The 20,093-nt window shown below is 44.4% G+C and overlaps 1 protein-coding gene and 2 pseudogenes across 2 annotated transcripts; 2 read left to right on the top strand and 1 right to left on the bottom strand.

Moving 5' to 3' along the window:
* Positions 1–1,997: 1,997 nt before the first annotated feature.
* On the top strand, positions 1,998–6,572 carry LOC125542567 (disease resistance protein RPM1). Its single transcript, XM_087544125.1, has 3 exons — positions 1,998–2,352; positions 2,467–5,737; positions 6,070–6,572. Exon 2 carries the CDS (start codon positions 2,943–2,945, stop codon positions 5,718–5,720), a length of 2,778 nt encoding a protein of 925 aa, XP_087400251.1. The 5' UTR covers positions 1,998–2,352; positions 2,467–2,942; the 3' UTR covers positions 5,721–5,737; positions 6,070–6,572.
* Positions 6,352–19,463, top strand: LOC125533440 (disease resistance protein RPM1-like; annotated as a pseudogene). Its single transcript, XR_015616749.1, has 7 exons — positions 6,352–6,553; positions 6,662–7,081; positions 8,200–8,378; positions 12,696–12,805; positions 12,873–12,915; positions 13,583–14,858; positions 18,914–19,463. The product of XR_015616749.1 is annotated as a disease resistance protein RPM1-like (transcript).
* LOC147988399 (G-type lectin S-receptor-like serine/threonine-protein kinase SD2-5) lies at positions 8,389–12,484 on the bottom strand (annotated as a pseudogene).
* Positions 19,464–20,093: the final 630 nt, after the last annotated feature.

The following is a 20,093-nucleotide window of genomic DNA, read 5'->3' as shown; positions in this document are numbered from 1 at the left end:
GGTGTCAAATAGTCGAGGAAAGAAACACCTCGTCCTGCCGTCTGCCCTCGTCACCGCAGCGGTCATCCACCCCGACGATCTGTTGGCAAACACCGGTCGAGCCGCCGTTTCCCTCCACCAGCTGCCGACGTTGGCCGCCATGTCCTCGTCACCCCCAGCCCTTGTAACTGCCTCGCTGATAGGCCTCCGCCCATTCACACAGGTACGTATTTTTCTCCCTGTTTTCAAGATTTGTTTAAAAATATATATGTAATCAAACCAACAATAAAAATAAGTTAAAATATTCATGTACTAAATAAAATATTTCCACCCATAGAAAAATGTTAACTATTAAATAATTTTCAACTTTTTAAATAATGCATTAGAAATGTTCATGTATATTAAAATGTTAGTCCAATTTTAAAAGGGTTCATGCCTTTTCAAAAAATCGGCTATTTTTAAAAAGTGTTCATACATCTAAAATGTTGACATATTTAGAAATGATGTTCTTGTAGTTTTAATAACTATTCGTAGTGCGACGAAGAATAGCTCCCGAAGAAGAGGTAGGTGCTCTTGGAGAGTTGTGAATTGGCTAGTGTCCGATCTTGGACCATCTGCAAGCTTCCATGGGTCGATACAACTCTAGTGAAACAAGGTGATATTTGTTAAATTTCAATGTATCTATAACCAAAATGTTGAAATTTAACAAAGTTCAACCAAACAGAAGGAAATTACTAAAGCTAATCTAAACTAAGTGAGGTACCGGATGATGACCTCATAAGCAGGGATGGCGGCACCACCTCCTTGCCGTGCCGTAAATGGTGCAAAGGGGTGACATCAGCTCCTCCTTGATGCGGTGGCACGGTGGGGACATCGGCTCCTTCTTGACGCGACTTTGATTTGGACGCTGCAGCTGGGCAACGTCGGACCGCCGTTGAAGAGCGACCACTCGAGCTGCCGCACGTATGTGTTGTTTGTTCGCGCGACCTCGACGAGGACAACAGCACCACCGTCTTGATCGTAGGGACGATGGACCCTGATGGGCCTGGGACTATGGGCGGCGGTGCCATGATACGAAGCTCCCATACAGATCTGTTGCCAGCGCCAACTTGGCTATCGCGGCAGTGTGTGGTAGAGAGGAGAGGAGAAGCATGGCGGCGATGTGTGGAGGAGATGTGATAGGATTTGTCGGCGCGATCGACCTACTTAAATAACTGGGATAGGCAAACCGGCGTCGCTTCAATGCAGGCACATCGGCCGCCTTCTCTGTCAACGCGTTCGCATTGAAGTTGCTCCTGTCAGCCGTCCGGTCACATCGGTCCGCCCGACATGAATGTAGGTGGCCGTCTGGCCGCCTCCGCTCTATGCTGAAGTGAATGTGCGATGAGGCTTTTGGAGCAGAAAACGCGACAAGAATTTTGGATGGGACCGCTCAGTCGAGCACCTACGTGGGGGATGCCTGCAAACCTCGTACCATTTTATTTTCGTTTCGTGGGGTACTGGACGTCCAGGTCGATCCGTGGACATATAATGCACGACGTTGAATGACAAAAAGTGTCGGAACCACACGGGCCAAGCATTTGTGGGTTATTTGATGCATGTCGTTGGAGTTGTCCTTTGTTGGTTCTCGAAAAAAGACTTATCTGTCGACTGTGACACCGAAGGCTCTAGGGAAGTCAAAGAAAAGATGACTCATCAAATTAAGTGTTTTTAAAATTCAAACTAAAAGTGAATAACCCGTCCTCCTCTCTTTGAAACAAGATGTTCTTGATGATAGAAATAATAAATCTGTTTTCTTCAAAGAAATAATTAAAATCTTTGATTCAGCCTCTCTGACTCCGTCCAGAAATATTTGTTATTAAAATGGATGAAAGTGGATATATCTAAAACAAAAATACATGTAGATACATCCATTTCAATGACAAGTATTTCTGGATTGAGGGTTACAATTTTGTATGGACAAATGAAACCACAATTTTGTAGGGGCGAAACAGAAAAATACCCTCGACGCTGCAGAAGCATAATGGGGGAAGAGCAGGCTAATCTAATCTGGCGCGTCGTCCGGACTGGTTGGTTCTCTTCTCCCCTTCCCTTCTTCCTCGCTCGGGCCGCCGCGCCGTCCTGCTCTGCGTCAACGCCGGTCCGGTGGGCGCCCGGGCCTCCCCGCCGCGTCGTCCCGGATCTGCGCCCCCACCCACCCTGGCGTGGATGCGGACGGGGAGCGAGAGTAGGAGCGGGGGGCCAGTAGCAGCTGTTAACATCCTCACCCGCGCCGCCGCCGCCGCCTTGCTCTGCCTGCCCCGATCTGGGAGAGTGGGAGGTTGCAAGCCCGGCGGCCGAGAGAGACGAGGGAAGGCGGCCCGCTCGTGTTAGGTGATGCGCTTGTGCTGTGTGAGGGGTGGTTTCAGATTTGCCCGCTGCTGCCGCTGCTTGTTTCAATGCCGGTAGCTCTTGTCCCTGATGCTCTTATTTGTACTGGTTTTACAGGTTCTCCATCACATCACATCACAGCCAAATGGGCCATCGATCCATGTGGAGAGAGGTTTGATTTCAGATTTGTCTGCTACTGATGCCGCTGATGAGAGGAGAAGGAGGAGAAATTGGTGGCGGTGCTGCTGCTCTACTTGTTTTGATGCTCATGCTATCGTCCCTGATGCTCTTGTTTGTTTCTACTGATTCTGCAGCTTCTTTCTTCATCACAGCCAAATGATTGAGGCATCGGCCTATTTTGTGTTTGGGGGGAGAGACAGACAGACAGAGGTTTGATGTCTATATGGAATCAATTTGATAAAAAATGTAGGTGTGTGACATCTGCTAAATGGGTTTGACTGCACAAAGAAATAAAAGGGGGCGGTCTGTGGATGCTGGTGCTCGAATGAGTACCCAGTGAGTGAGATTTGGTGACTTGGTTGGACTTGCTCTCAGCAAGCAACCATCATTTGGCAAATTAAACATCAACTACCATGGCGGAGGCTCTTGTCGGGCAGCTGGTGGTCTCCCTCGGTGCGGCATTGGCGAAAGAGACAGCTATCTTTGGCGGGGAACTGCTCGGCAAGGAAGCCGCCGCCCTCAGGGGCCTCTTCGGCAAGATCCGTGACTCCAAGGCAGAGCTGGAGAGCATGCAGGCCTACCTGCAGGAGGCGGAGCGGTTCAAGGACACCGACCGGACCACCGCCATCTTCGTCGGCGAGGTCAGGGGCTTCGCCTTCCAGATCGAGGATGTCGTTGACGAGTTCACCTACAAGCTGGAGGAGTGCAAGCACGGACGGTTCGCTGGCAAGATGAAGAAGAGGCTCAAGCATATCAAGACCTGGCGCCGCCTGGCGGCCAAGCTCCAAGAAATTGAAGCCAAGCTGAAAGATGCCAAGAGGAGGAAGAAGCATTACGTCGTCACCGTTGGATCTGCTTCTGCTGCAGGATCTGGTCAAGCTTTGCACTTCACCAGGGATGAGGACCTTGTGGGCATCGAGGAGAATAAGGAGAGGTTGATGCGGTGGCTGATGGGAGGTGGCGTTGGTGATGGTCTGGAGCAGAGCAACAGCAAAGTCACCACGGTGTGGGGGATGCCTGGTGTTGGTAAAACCACTCTGGTTGCTCATGTGTACAACACCGTGAAAGTGGATTTCGACGCGGCAGCGTGGGTAACTGTGTCGGAGAGTTACCGTATCAAGGATCTGCTGAAGAAAATTGCCGCCCAGTTCAGCATCACAGTCGACGTCGCCGGCATTGAGATGAGAGACCTAGCAGAGTCCATCCACAACTACCTTCGAGGTAAAAAGTTCATCATGGTCTTGGATGATGTTTGGGCTGCGCGCGTGTGGTCGGAGATAAGGAATGTCTTCCCAACGTCTAACTGTACCGGCCGATTTGTTATCACATCAAGAAAGCATGAAGTGTCACTGTTGGCAACTAGGGAGTCTGCAATTCACTTGGAACCGCTACAAGAACATCACTCCTGGCTGTTATTTTGCAATGGAGCCTTTTGGAATACTGATGACAAAGAGTGCCCGGTGGAGCTGCAGGAATTGGCTCGTAAGTTCATAACAAAGTGTCAAGGCTTGCCTATTGCTATTGCTTGCATTGGCCGCCTACTCTCCTTGAAACCCCCAACTTCTGCGGAATGGGAGGATGTGTACAGGGGTTTGGATTCACAATTGGCGAAAGATGTGATCCCCGATGCTCATATGATCCTAAAAGTCAGCTTGGAGGACCTTCCGTATGATTTGAAGAATTGTTTCCTACACTGTGCATTGTCTCCAGAAGATTATGTATTAAAGAGGAGGAAGACAATGAGACTCTGGATCGCTGCGGGGTTTATCAGGGAAAAAGATGAGAGCAAAACATTGGAGGAAGTGGCCGAGGGATACTTGGCTGAGCTTGTGAACCGAAGCCTTTTACAGGTAGTACAAAGGAATTATGCCGGACGACTGAAATACTGCATGATGCATGATGTCATACGCCTTCTTGCCCTCAACAAAGCCAAGGAGGAATGCTTCGGTAAAGTTTATAATGGCTCTGCTACTGGAGCATTCTCTGTAGAGGGTGCACGTCGTGTATCAGTCCATGGGGGAAATCTTGAACAACTGAGCCGATCTGGCACAACACATCTCCGTGAACTCCATGTATTTGAGAGGTATATCGAGGTCGGTTTGCTGAAGCCTATCCTAACATCTTCGAAACTGCTGACGATGTTAGATCTTCAAGGTACCTGTATCAAAATGCTGCCCAATGAAGTATTCAATTTGTTTAATCTGCGTTATTTGGGTCTTAGAGATACTAAGATGGAAAGCCTGCCTGTGGCAGTAGAGAGGTTGCAAAGCCTCGAAGTCTTGGATGCTTCCAAATCTAAGTTGACGTATTTACCAAACAGTGTTGTAAAACTTAAGAAGTTGAGATACCTGTATGCGTGGTCTGTTGTTGCATCTGAGGAATTTGAAATTGGAAATCTAGGTGGTGTCAAGGTGCCTAATGGCATACAACAGTTGGTAGGACTGCGGGCTCTTCAGTCTGTCCAAGCCACTCCAGAGTTTCTGCTTGAAGTTGCAGCTCTGACAGAGCTAAGAACATTCGGTGTCTGCAACGTGAGAAGTGAAAACTCTGCTTGCTTGAGTAACACTATCACCAAAATGAGCCATCTTGTTCATCTTGAAATTGTTGCTGCAACTGAGAATGAGCTGCTGCAGTTTGAAGGTCTATATTTACCTCCAACCCTTTCTTCGCTTGGTTTAGCAGGGCAGATAGAAAAAAGATCAATACCTCAGCTTTTCTCTTCTTGGTCACACCTTAATAGCCTCACTCGATTGCACCTGGCATTCTCCAATATTGATGAGCAAACCTTTTCCTGTCTGCGCATGTTACGTGGTCTACGCTTTCTTGAGGTAATGAAGGCTTTTGAAGGGAAGAGGTTGGAATTTTGCGCAGGGTCATTTCCAAAACTTCGGTTTCTACACATATGGGGCGCGGCACAACTCAACCAAGTTGGAATAGAAGATGGTGCGATAAAAACCCTCGCTGAGCTATGGTTCACAGACTGTCCTGAGCTAAAGTTTCTCCCTGATGGCATCGAACACCTTGCAGCCCTTGAGAAATTAATTCTGAAAGACACGTCAGAAGAACTGGTAAAGAAGCTCCGGCAGAAGAGAGATTCAGATGAATGCAGCGAAGATGTAATGAAGATTAGTCACGTAAGGAATGTTACAGTTGCACTGAGCCATAGAGGATTTGAGGAAAGGATTAGGTGATCGTCACCATTCCCAAGGTCACGGTTCGCTGTTCCATTTTTCGTGCATACATATTATATGTTGGCAGAATCAAATTAGCAATTGGTAGCTAGTAATGACTGATGTGAATTGTTACTGAATTTGCCTCCTAAAGCTACTTAATGTGATTCGCTTCTCCATGTTCATGTGTATCTTTTTCACCTAGACTAGAATTATGCAACTAAGTTGGTAGGACTGAGCGTGCTCTTTCGTTTAAAGTCTGACAAAGAAAATGGATGCATGCTTACATACTTGTGCATGCTCTTCCGTTTAAAAAGATCCGTCCACTCTGACTGACCGACTGGCTGACATAATTTGTGATAATTCTCAGATTCTGTGCTGCAATGTCAAGCACACTTTGCTCCCTCCTATATTGGTCTGCCAGACTGTCCTCCCATATTAAGGCTCTGATGGGACAAGAAGAATTCAAGCTGGGCAGGCCATGAGGTGTTGCATTCTTGGCCATTCTTTCTTACTGTACTTACTCTATATCAAAGATGACACAAGACAGATGGTCGCAAAGATTTCTGAGCTGCAAGGAAGAACAATAACCATGTGTTCTTGCTCTGCAACGATGTCAGTGGGATGTTCTTCAGCTCATCAGTTAGTGGTGGTTTCTGTTGCCTACCTACATCTGGAAATGATGTTGCTGTAAATTATACAGACCGTATTCAACTTTGTTAGTGTTGTGGTGGATCACATCCCCAGAGCATGAGTGAGTTGAATTTGAGGATTCAATTTTATTTACTGGCTCAGGAGTCTGAATATTCGAGTATTCTTGGGGCTTCTGAGGTTGTAACTGAATTGAGTTAATGGTAAGCAATTAGTGTTCTTGCTCTCTGAGTGTTATCTATCCTAAATAAATATTTTTGCCGTGGAGGCAGGCACGACGAGTGAAGTTCACTCTGTTGTTTGAATGTCAGTATGTTTTCAGAGTGCAGTGTTGGCCACCCCTTGACAGTTAAACCTGATGATGGACCAAGTGGCTCATTACCTTCATTCAGCATGATGTGTCACTGATTGAAGTTCAGTAGAGGCGTTGCGTTTTCAGTTTCTGCCGCTCATGAAGAATCTGTGACTGATCGAACTTCCTTCATAACGATCGATTGATTCAAGACCAATCAAGTGATGCATTTCACTAGTTCAGGACTGTCGATTGGGTTAGTACTGTCAATCAGTTGATTAGGCGTTGCATTTTAATCTCTTATTATTGACATGAGTGCAGTGTCATCCTGAAGCAAAATACAGTGTCATTGAAGCCTTGGCCTTGATATTGATATGCAGTGACATCGATTTATCAAGAAGATACCACTTAAGCATCTTCAACCCTACCAGCTCCCACGGTGAGTCCACCTTCCCTGCCCGGTTTCTCAAATGCATTTGTGGAGAAAAAGGTTCAGTCCCAGTCATCCAACATTGCGTTTGAACCAAAGGTGCACATCCTGACATTGTTTCAGTTTTATTAGAAAAGAAATTGTCATCGAAGTACCAACTCTGTAGTTGGCACCATTACCTACTAACCAGTTTTATTAGAAAATAAATTAGTTTAGTTACTTTCTTCTCTCTCTGACTGAAGTTCGCTGGTCTATAAAGTTTAGTTACTTCACTGCTGGACTCCTACATATTAACATCAGAAGAATCACAGTGTAGTGAAGTATGTGATGAATTACCGCCGTCAGTTTTTATTCATCTCTAATGGATTAGTCTTTTTTCTTTGCTTTTAAGCCTCTCCAGCTCCTCCTCCCCCCTCCCTGTGGCGGCTCATATGGTGATGGCCCCTACGCCTAAAGATTCTCATCCTGATCTCATCTTTCTCCTTATACCCCTTCGCCTTGAGCCATCTCCGTAAGGTGCTCATCCCCATCAGGTTTGTAACGCTATTTGCAAAATTCTGGAATTCAATGTTCCATAGTTTGATATAGTACTAGCACATATGCCCGTGCGTTGCAACGGGAGAGAGATTTTGGAGATGCTCCGTAGACGGTCCCCGTTGGATGGCAAAACTGGTCCGGACACCACGGTCCGGGCTTATACGGGAGGAACGCGGGTCCGTTTTGGAGATGCCCTTATCCATCTATGTATGATGTTTGTTGTCTTTTTAGTTTTTCCACTGAGTTTTTCCCGGACATATATATAGTAAAATTAAACCTTTTTTAGGTGAGTCAAATTAAACCTTAAAAAACAAAAGATAGTTCAGAGAACAGACATGCACATATATGTGGACGTCCTCGTGATGGACTCGGACATTTCATAGGTCAACATGCCGCCGAGTTAGCTGGTCTAGAAGACTCTGTCTCTGCATGACTGCATGTATGTATGTATGTGTGAGCCTTCCTCCTCAGAGATATTTTTCGATTGATGATGCATGCTGCAGGTCTCGTCTTTTTTCCTGCTTTGGCTTGTTTGATTCATGCAATTTGAGAACGTATTTAAGTTGCTAAGATATGATTTAAAAGAGCAGGGTGGGACTATTGATTAAAAAAGGAGTACAAAATTTTATCACATGGAGCAACTATTTTGGTAGCGGCCCATAACAGAAACTTAAATTCTGGCCCATGAGACTTACGAAGCTCCAGACCACGTACGACACGGACGACGACATACGAAACTTCACGGTCGATGTGAACGGAAATTAGGAAGGTAAGAAGCAATAGCCCTTTTAGTACCACCTCGAATATGTTTCAAATTTAAATTGAAAACGTAAAATCATGAGAAGAAGCGTATTGTGATGGTGAACCGACAAAGTCAATCCGTGCTTTATTATTAGGGAGAGATTAGTTACATCACAGATAATTTCCTTGTTTAAAACATAGTTCACAAATATAATTTGGGGCTACCGGATGAGGTGACAGGTACTCCGCAGATGAAAATTTATGCGGTATAACTTCACCGAACAATCAAAATTTTATCACATGGAGCAACTATTTGGGAATTGTTCTTTTCACGCTATTTAAAACACACTTCCAAACTACAAAATGGATAAGATATAAAAACAATTACAAACCAAGTGTATAATCAAGTTGGATGTCTTCTTCTCAATAGGCGCCCATTTCACCTTGGTCCCGATAAGGTTGATGCTTGAGGTTGAACTGAATATGTGGATATATTATCTTGAACAGGCATGACTGAATTTGCATTGATAAATCTGTGAAGAATTGCAGTTTCTATGCTCGTCCCACCCTCTAATACCTTTATCACTGTTGACATGGAAGGCCTTTGACAGCCATCATTTAGCAAGCACCACATTGCAAGCTTCATCATTTGAATCACTTGCTCCTGGTGTGAGAGCATGTCTTCACTATGCTTGTCAATCAGATCACTCAATTGATTATCTCGACCCTTTCCTCGTAACAAATTGATGAGGTTGGAACTCGCCTCAGGCAGAGAATTATCAATATTTTTTCTCCCACTTATTAGCTCCATGACAACAACTCCAAAGCTGTAGACGTCAACTTTTTCAGTGATTTGCGAGGTTAACCATTCAGGTGCCAGATACCCAGGTGTGCCTCTCATCACCGTCATTACCTTGCTTTGATCCCTGTCTATTAGCTTAGATAGTCCGAAATCAGCCACTTTGGCATTGAACTTCTCATCTAAGAGAATATTTTGTGGTTTGATGTCCAAATGAGCTATCTTTCGCCTGCACTCCTCATGAAGATAGCATAGGCCTTTGGCAAATCTAGAATGATTCTACACCGCGTGCGCCAATCGAGTGGGGCATTGTTGTGGCGGTAATGAATCCACCTATCAAGTGACCCTCTTGGCATGTATTCATATACTAGAAGCCTCTGAGATTTCTCTGCACAAAAGCCAATCAGCCTGACAAGATTGATGTGTTCAATGCTTCCAATTGTCTCTACCTCTGCCAAGAATTCTTTCTTTCCTTGTCTAGCACTTTCCAAACGTTTCACTGCGACTCTCTCATCACCTAATTTCCCCTCATAAACAGATCCAAATCCACCTTCTCCAAGTTTTTTACTGAACCCCTGAGTGCATTCTCTCAGCTTCTGAAAAGAAAACCTGGCCGGCATTCTAGCAAATTGATCAAAATTGAAGTCTTCATCTTTCTTGTCATAATATGCTCTCCTCTGTAGATAAAGGGTGACAGCAATAGTAAGTAATACAACAACAATAATAGCTGGAATTGTAGTGCCCAAAATGAGGTTGCTGTTGTTTGCGGAACGAGCAGAAGCAGCAGCTGAGTTGGAAGGGCCAAGCTGCACCTTGATGAAAACTGAGCTCTTGTAATTAACAGATTCAAGTTTTATTGATTGCAAGGAGAAGACCTTGGTTACCCACAAGCAATGGCCGTCGGTTCCAGTCTGGTCAAAGTATTGTCTGAAGTTGACGGCCCTGCAGGAGCAGTTTTTCAAGCAGGCTTGTTTACAATCATCTGGGGTGGTTGCATTCTCAACGGGGTAGTTTACATCGAAGTAAGAAACTTCGTCGAGGGTTAAGAGCTTATGGCGTTGCATTTCTTGACAAGAGATTGGGGTCAGGGGTGTGCAACCAAGATTGTCCTTGGGATCACCAATCGGCTTGAAGTAGCCTGAACTATAATTATCCTGAAGGGGACAGGTGCACTTCCTGCCTGTGCATATTCCATACTCCCCGCACACAGTTGGGAAACCATAGTCACCAAATTTTGGCTTCATTACCTCCTCCACAGCATTCCAAGTTTCTTCTGCCATATCCCATTCATGCATCCTCAGGTGACCATCATATCCTAGTCTTATGAACTGGTTGGACGTGGTTATTGGCCATGATATGCTATTCGGATCTTTAAATGTTGAGTTGAGAAAGATGCAGAGGCTGCTATTCATGAATGTAACCTTTGTTGTTTCATTTCCCGTCTTTTCTTCGTTTGCTGCCAGTATGTAGTAGTTTTGTGGTGGTGCAGATGCAACATAAGCATACAAACCATCCGAGCGTACAGTGGCATACAGCTGATTCTCTGTCCAATTTGTTGCAGATGTACTTGCTGTGAGCTTCATGCCCTCCAGAAGTGATTGTCCAGGGACCAATGCGTCGGTAGGATGATCAAATGACTGCCATACAGTTGCATTCATCAAATCAAACAACACCAGATTGCCGATGTTGGTGATCACCATGCCAGCTACCGACCGCCCTGAGCTACCGGTCGACCAGATCAGGCTACCATCAGCATCACGAAGGACCAGTTCTCCATCTGAAGTCAGCTCAACGGTGGCATTCTCCTTAACAGGACGAGCCCGGTTGGCCGACCAGACCACAGGTGGATTCCCATCAATGATACGGGTGTCAGGGTCAGTTTGGACAATGAACATGCCAAAGTAGAACATGTCGCAAGGTGGGGCACAGAAGAATCCTGTGGCAAAGGACCGGCTATAGTAGGTACGTTGTGAACGGAGGAGGATGGGGCGCAGGGATGAACCTCCTTTGTATTGTACGCTGCGCGGGAGGGAGGCGTTGTTGTTGATCCACCGCGTAGAGAGGTTGGCTGTCGGATAGTCATAGCCCTGTTCCGCGGAGAACAACGGTGCCACAGTTGCAAGTACGAGGAAGAAGAGACTAGCATGACAACACATGGTGCTTGAAGTTGAACGGAAATGAAGACTGCATGCATGAGAAGCTAGTAAGCAACTGAATAGATGCAGGGATGAGCTTGTAGAGGGGAAAGAAGATATGATACCGGGTCAATGGAGCTTGATCGCTGGAAAGATGATCTTGGCAGTGCAGTGGTGCCAGGGATCCTGTGTGGTCAACTGATCGATTAGCGTCTCCCTCTCACAGTATCTAATATTCGGCACTATACAGTAGAGTATCATCTTGAGGGGTCTCACTACTTCCAAAAGGTCACTGTCCAGCTCTGCTGGCACAAGTCATTCTCATGGTAGTTGCTTGCCTGCTGCGCACTACTCTTCCTTATTCAACACAAAACTTGGTGTGGATGTTGACATAAAGATTTTCATAAAACCAAGGAAGGAAGGTGCCACACAATTAAGAGGTCCCTGATTTGCAATAAAAAACGGCAAGCACGACGTTCTCCAGATCAAGTCATATATGGTTGTCATCCAGCATTTTCTTTTCATGTAATAATATTTGCTGTCCGCACAATGAACAATGACAGCTTCTGGTTGCATACATACAACTGATTTGATGAAGGAGCTGCTATTTGGGCCTAGGGCCTGTTGCGGATCTTGTTGGCTGCCTCGCCAGTAGCCGCCCAATATTTGATTTGGTAAATGGTGCATCTGGAAGTGCCATTTTTTCTGCACTTTTCACAGACTCACCTCGGAGCTGCAATGAAGGCTCAGCAGATACCAGGCACCTAGCATGTAAGTTCACATTCCACTGAGTTCATATGTAAATCATCCGAGAATTTGGGGATCAGAGAGGTCAGTTTCTTCATGGATCTTTTAGGCCCTGTTCGGATCTCAGGAATGTAAAATGCAGGAATGTGAGAAAATGTAGGGACAGCAAAGGAACGCAGATGCAAAACAAAGGATCCGAAAACCTGCATACTGTTGTACCTGATGTAGGGACGGTGCCTGATCCGAAAACCTACATGGATGGTTGCGGTTCCTATGGATGCCGGTGGAACGTACACTGCCCTCTTGATTTGGGCGGGGGTTGCTATTATGCACGTGCAGGTGTTTGTCGGCGTGATGAGGATTTTTAACATTAACATTCCTGAAGAAGAGTGGGACACAACACACATTTGCATTGATCTTGCTGAGCCTTATTTATTCAGGAGAGAACCTCAGGTGCCGAGCACCACTACTGTTTCTAACTGCACCACTACACGCTGCACGTGGGTGAAAATGGGAACATGGGCGTTGTGTTCTTTGATTAGGCACAGAGGCACACAGCACAAAATATTTACCTTCTCTGGAAGTCGTGTAGAAAATGAAATAAATCTTCTTAAGGTATTAGACCAAGTAATCCTACTACTAATGTGATTTTCCTGCTCTGCAGCCCGGCCATGGTGGTGCTGTCCTGCTTGAAGAGGATGAGGATGAAGAGCTCCACTCTTGTCGATGCTGAGAGAAAGAGAAACTTGCGGGAGAGGAAGATGAGGATAGGAGGTTGAGATTACATGCAGATATCTCTAAGCTAAAACCACCTCTATCTAACAGTTCGGATCTTTTCCAGGGGCAGCGAGGATGAAAGGAAAGCATCTCCAAATCCTCCCGAGGTTCGGCAATTCGTTTCGTTTCTCAACTGTTCCTACTGAATCCTTGCTAGGTTCTTTGATATGGCTGTGGCCGTGTGCTTCCAGGAGTTAACAGTTACTACTAGATGTGTCATTGGTGCTGTATATCTTGGGAGGGATTTGGAAAACAGAAGAGTTTGGAAGTGTTTTTTGATGACTTTGGTTTAAGATCTTTTTTGGAGTTCAAACCAAGATAATTTTACCTGTGCCCCTCTTGCTAGTATGACTGTCATATACTCCTACGTAATATGAATCTTGGATTTACCAAGATGCATTCCAAAAGTTTGAGGTAGACAGCAACTACTAAATTTGGAAGCGGGGACAAGAAACGGGTCTTGTGTGAGTCATCCTATAACTTGACAACATTGGAGTTCTCGTCCAACAATATGTCCATTTGGATGTTCTGAAGAAAATAAGTATTATGTCGTCTGTATATATTGTACACTTCCTCTCTTTTTGTTTTTTCCATTTATTATGTCCAACAATATGGTCTCACAAACTAATATAATTTTAGCTGAGAACATCAAAGTTATCGTCCAATATTATTTCCACTTGCGTCTAAAGTTCTCCGCAGAATTTGCTTTAGAATATATTAGATCACCCATTGTAGCCAACCTTACCAAACCATTCGTCCTCTTCTTCGATGCAGTAGCAAAAATCCTCTACATCTGAGCTCGAAGCCTCAACAACTATGGCAGAGGCTGTTGTCGGGCAGCTGGTAGTCACACTCGGGGCCGCGCTGGCCAAAGAGGCGGCGATCTTTGGCGGGTCGCTGCTTGGCAAGGAAGCCACCGCCCTCAGGGGCCTCTTCGGCAAGATCCGCGAGTCCAAGGCAGAGCTGGAGAGCATGCAGGCCTACCTGCAGGAGGCGGAGCGGTTCAAGGATACTGACAAGACCACCGCCATCTTCAGCAGCGAGATCAGGGGCCTTGCCTTCCAGATCGAGGACGTCGTCGATGAGTTCACCTACAAGCTGGAGGACTACAAGCACGGAGGGTTTGCTGTCCAGATGAAGAAGAGGCTCAATGATATCAAGACCTGGCACCGCCTCACGGCCAAGCTCCAAGAAATCGAAACCAAGCTTCAGGATGCCAAGCGGAGGAAGAAGGATTACGCCATCATCAGCAGACCTGCTTCTGCTGCCAGATCGATGAGTAAAGGTCAAGCTCTGCACTTCACCAGGGATGAGGACCTTGTGGGGATCGATGAAAACAAGGTGATATTGATACGGTGGCTGACCAGCAGTGGTGATGGTCTGGAGCAGTGCAGCAGCAAAGTCATCACAGTGTGGTGGATGCCTGGCGTTGGTAAAACCACTCTGGTTGCTCATGTGTACAGTTGTGAAATTGGATTTTGATGCCATGGCCTGGGTGACCGTGTCGGAGAGTTATGGTATTGAGGACCTGCTGAAGAAGATTGTGTCCGAGTTCGGCATTGCAGTCGACGTTGCTTAAATTGAGATGAGAGGCCTAGCAGAGTCCATCCACAACTACCTTCAAGGTAAAAAGTACATCTTGGTCCTGGATGATGTTTGGGCTGCACGCGTTTGGTCGGAGATAAGAAATGGCTTCCCAACATCTAACTGTACCGGACGATTTGTTATCACATCAAAGAACCATGATGTGTCACTGTTGGCAACTAGGGAGTCTGCAATTCACTTGGAACGGTTACAACCACATCACTCCTGGGTGTTGTTTTGCAAAGGGCCCTTTTGGAATGATAATGTCAATGAGTGCCCGTTGGAATTGCAAGAATTGGATTGGAAGTTCATAACAAAGTGTCAAGGCTTGCCTATTCCTATTGCATGCATTGGACGCCTACTCTCCTGCAAAGCCCCAACTCCTGCCGAATGGGAGAGTGTGTATATGGGTTTGGATTCACAGTTGATAAAAGATGTGATCCCTGATGCTCATATGATTCTGAAGGTTAGTTTGGAGGACCTTCCATATGATTTGAAGCATTGTTTCTTACATTGTGCAACTCTCTTATTTGCAATTGTAACAGACTACCCTGACCTTTTATAAATGAAAATGACATGCGTATGGGGTTTCCCTAAAGGTTTCCGGTAAAAAATTATCGTATAGCACAATCATTTTTCCCTGATAATAATGATGAGAAGTAAATCAGTGCATTAATTTTATTGGATTACTATTTCCTTTTTTATTGAGCGCTACACATGTTCAGGTGCTCACAATTAGGACGATCTAAACCAATGGATCGGGATGCCTCTTTGGATGTTTCTATATTGGTATAGATTAGTGTAGTTGTTTCTATCAGTGGTTAAACATATACCCAACCGAATCTAATAACAATATTTGCACATTCAGGCAACTCAGGTTGCTTCTTTACTGCAGTATGAGAAGTTCATAAACGAATTAAATACTCCCTCCGGTCCTTTTTAGTCTGCATATTAGAATTCTCTGAAGTCAAACTTCACAAAGTTTGACCGTATTTATATAAAAAAATATCAACATCTACCATGCTAAAGTTATATAATATGAAACTTTAAGTCATGACACATCTAGTGGTATTGATTTTAGATTGTGAATGTTGGCACTTTTTTCTACAAAGTTGGTCAAACTTTACGAGGCTTGACTTCAGTCAAATCTTATATGCGAAGTAAAAAAGACCGGAGGGAGTATGCAACAACAGACGTACATCATCTTGATAGGACTGGGTGAACTTCTCAAGACACCTAACATGAAAATGAGACATCTACTGTGTCAGGCCATCACTTATTCATATGATCTAGAGCATGATGCCTTTATCATTAATGGGAGACCCTGTAGGATCACTCTAGTCCTTCCTTCCATCTATATAGGGCCTAATGCGTTTTTCGAGACTAACTTTGACCAAATTTTAGAGCAATAATATATGACATGCAAGTTACACAAAGCATACCGTCAAATTCGTATGTGAAAGGAGCTTCCAATGATATAATTTTCATATTATGCATCTCATGCAATAGTCAAAAGGTGGTCTTGAAAAACGCATTAGGCTCTATATCGATGAAAGGAGTACAAGATGTAGAGCATATAACAGGCCTGCCCAGCATGGGGAGGTAGCACGTCCCTTCAAATTTGAGTTATACTATGGAGTTGTGGAAGGAACTGAAAGATCTCAATGACACAAAAATAAATTTGAAAGGATTGCTAGACAAGATGAAGGACGACACCACTCCTAATTTTTGTCAGACCATTTGTCTTCCATACAATAGGCAAGTACCTATGCCTGATAACATAGCAATATGTCGATAACAAATACCTTGGGATTGTTAGAAACGTTCAAACAATAAAGGCCACAAATCTTGGACAGCTCATGCTTGAACATATTATGTCTAGCATCAACAAATTTATAATTGGTGGAGCAAATCGAGAGGGGAAGCTACCATTGTTGCAGGTAATTTGCACTAATACATTTATCGGTTACGATCCATACATTATGGATAAGTTTCTAAACCGCTTTTGTTGTCAAACAAACGTGGTACTATGAGAAGTTCATGGTGTACCAATTGAAATCCAAAATCTCGAATGTATCAAGGTTAAGGTTAAGGCCACTGATCCAGAATTGGAGTGAGAAGGCACACAAGATTGACAACATAATCAACAAAACTTATTTAGGAGTTGGAGAGGTAAGTATCAATATTGTAGGTAGATTATCTACCATATATTTGATATCATACTAACAATACTAAAATGCAGTATATTAAGATGGTACGCTAGCCAAATCGGAGACTAATGTTCAGTTACATGAGTTACATCAGCCATAATTACATATTGTAAGTTTGCAACTATAATCGAAGTTATATGATTTTAACTGCTTGTAAGTTCCTACCAAAGTGTCAAGGCTTGCCTATTGCTATTGCATGCATTGGACGCCTACTCTCCTGCAAAGCCCCAACTCCTGCCGAATGGGAGAGTGTGTATATGGGTTTGGATTCACAGTTGATGAAAGATGTGATCCCTGATGCTCATATGATTCTGAAGGTTAGTTTGGAGGACCTTCCATATGATTTGAAGCATTGTTTCTTACATTGCGCATTATCCCCAGAAGATTATGTATTACAGAGGAAGACAATGAGGCAGTGGATTGCCACGGGATTTATTAGGGAAAAGGAAAGAAACAGAACATTGGAGGAAGTGGCAGAAGGATACTTGGCTGAGCTTGTGAACGGAAGCCTACTACAGGTAGAAAAAAGGAATTATTCCGGAGGGCTGAAACACTGTCGGATGCATGATGTCATACGCCTTCTTGCCCTCAACAAAGCCAAGGAGGAATGCTTTGGTAAGGTTTATGATGGCTCTCCTGCTGGGACATTCTCTACAGAGGGTGCACGTCAAATATTGGTCCAGGGGAGAAATCTTGAAAAACTGAGCGGATCTGGTGCAACACAGCTCCGTGCTCTCCATGTATTTGAGAGGTATATCGATATTGATTTGCTGAAACCTATCCTAACGTCTTCAAATCTGTTGTCAATGTTGGATCTGCAAGGTACTCATGTCAAAATTCTGCTTAATGAGGTATTTGACTTGTTTAATCTGCGTTATCTGGGCCTTAGATATACCGATCTTGAAATCCTGCAAGAAACAGTGGGGAGGTTACGAAATTTGGAAGTCTTGGATGCTGCACATTCTAAGCTGACGTATTTGCCAAACCGTGTTGTAGAACTTCAAAAATTGAGATACATGTACGCATTTCCTACCAGCAGATCACAAATTGGATGTATACGTGGGGTCAAGACGCCCCTTGGTATACAACGCTTGGCAGGATTGCGGGCTCTTCAGTCCGTTGTCGCGACTCCAGAGTTTCTGCATGAAGTTGGAGCTTTGATAGAGCTGAGAACATTTGATGTGTGCAACGTTCGGAGTAAACACTCAGCAGACTTGAGCAATGTCAATGGAATGAGCCATTTTGTTCATCTAGAAATCCATGCTGCAACTGAGAAGGAGGTGCTGCAGCTGGAAGGACTATATTTACCTCCAACCCTTTCTTGGCTTGGTTTAGCAGGGCAGCTAGAAAAAACATCAATGCCTCAGCTTTTCTCTTCTTGGTCACACCTTAATAGCCTTACTCGCTTGGCCCTGGCGTTCTGCAATATTGATGAGGGAACCTTTTCCTGTCTGTGCATGTTACTTGGTCTATGCTCTCTTGAGCTAGCGAAGGCTTTTGAAGGGAAGAGGTTGGATTTTTGCGTAGGCTCGTTTCCAAAACTTCAGGTTCTACTTCTACACATATGAAGCGCGACACAGCGCAACCAAGTGAGAATAGAGGAGGGCGCGATGCAAAACCTCGCTGAGCTAGTGTTCGCATACTGTCCCAAGCTAAAGTTTCTTCCTGATGGGATCGAACACCTTGCAGCCCTTGAGAAATTATATCTGGAAGACACGTTAGAAGAGCTGATAGAGAAGCTCTGGCTGAAGAGAGATTCAGATGAATGCAGCAAAGATATAATGAAGATTAGCCACATAAGGAATGTTACAGTTCGACTGACGCGGAAAGGACTATCGAAACGGATTAGGTGATCCTCTCTGCTCCAAGGTTAGCATTTGCTATTTCGTCGTTTGTGCATATATTTTAGGTTAGTAGAATTAAATTAGCAATTGGTAGCTAGTAATGGCTGATGCAAATTTTGTTATGAGTTTGTCTACTGAAGCTAAAGTGCTTCCTTTCTCCATGCTCATGTGTATCTTACTATCTTCTTCATGTAGGCTAGAATTATGCAACTACGTAGCCCGTTTACGGTATTTATGCTTTCCAGCGTGGGGGTTCAACCGTTCAACTTCTATTTGTTCTCTGTTAATATAAGGTCTTGTTCCTCCTACGAGCGTGGACTCAAATCTGAGTCCTATTTGTTCACTGTTCATATAAGTTCCAGTTTCTCCTACATGTGCGCTCTGTCGTTTAACTAGCATTGACAAAGATACAAAGATTTATCCACTCCTCTGACTGACTGACTGACACAATTTGTGACAATTATCAGATTCTGCACTGCAATGCCGAGAACATTTTCATCACTTCGATGGAGCAAGAAGAATTTAAGCTTGGCAGGCCGTGAGGTGTTGCACTTGTTGCTCAATTAAACCCTGTGCTATTCCTTCTTACCCCGCAACTATGTCAGTGTGCTGTTCTTCCACAACGATTTCTTAGCTGCAAGGGAGAACAGGAACTACGCCTTCTTGCTCGGCAACAATGTCGGTGTGCTGTTCTGGTGAGAAGAGTATGCCGCTCAGCAGTTAGCGGTGGTTTTTGTTGCCTACCTCCCGAGTTCCTTTGGCTCGGTCAACTTCGTGTTGCATGCAACTCAAGCTGGAAACGATGTTGCTGTAAATTACAAAGACCATATTCAACTTTGTTTGTGTCGTGGTGGATCACATCCCCAGAACAATTTGTAACTGAGTTGAATCTGTGGATTCAATTTTATATACTGGCTCAGGAGTCTGAATATTTCAGTATTCTTGGGGCTTCTGAGATTGTAGCTGAATTGAGTTCATGGTAAGCAACAAATATTTCTGCTGTGGAAGCAGGCACCACGAATGAAGTTTACTTGGTTGTTTGAGTGTCAGTATATTTTCAGATGGACCAAGTGGCTCATTAGCTTCATTCTCCACAATGCATTTCACTGACTGAAGTTCAATTGAGGAAATGAATTTCAGTTTCGGACTTCCTGTAATCAAGATCAATTGATTCAACAACGATTCAGAACTGTCGATTGGGTTATGGCTGTCAATCAGTTGATGAGGCGTTGCATTTTAATCTCTTATATTGACATGAGTGCAGTGTCATCCCACGGCGAGGCCTACCTGTCCCACCTGGTTTCTCAAACACATTTGTGGAGAAAAAGGTTCAGCCGAGTGGTCCAACATTGAGCGAACCAAAGGTGCACATCTTTACATTGTTTCAGTTATATAGTTAGATGTCATAAAATGCAGGCAATTATCAATTTATCATCTACAACTCTTTACTCTGTAACATTAGCTACTAACCAGTTATATTAGAAAAGAACTAGTTTAGTTACTTCCATCTTCTCTCTGATCGAGTTGGTCTAAAAAGTTCAGTTCATTACAGAACTCACATGTATTAACATCAAAAGGATCAGTGTAGTCATGTATGGGATGAATTGCTTTTGACAGGTTTTATTTGTCTATAATGGATTCGTCTTC

This window comes from Triticum urartu, chromosome 1A (assembly GCF_056163025.1).
Source record: "Triticum urartu cultivar PI428250 chromosome 1A, HENAU_Tu73, whole genome shotgun sequence".
Taxonomy (NCBI): domain Eukaryota; kingdom Viridiplantae; phylum Streptophyta; class Magnoliopsida; order Poales; family Poaceae; genus Triticum; species Triticum urartu.
This window is presented reverse-complemented; position numbering and strand designations above follow the sequence as displayed.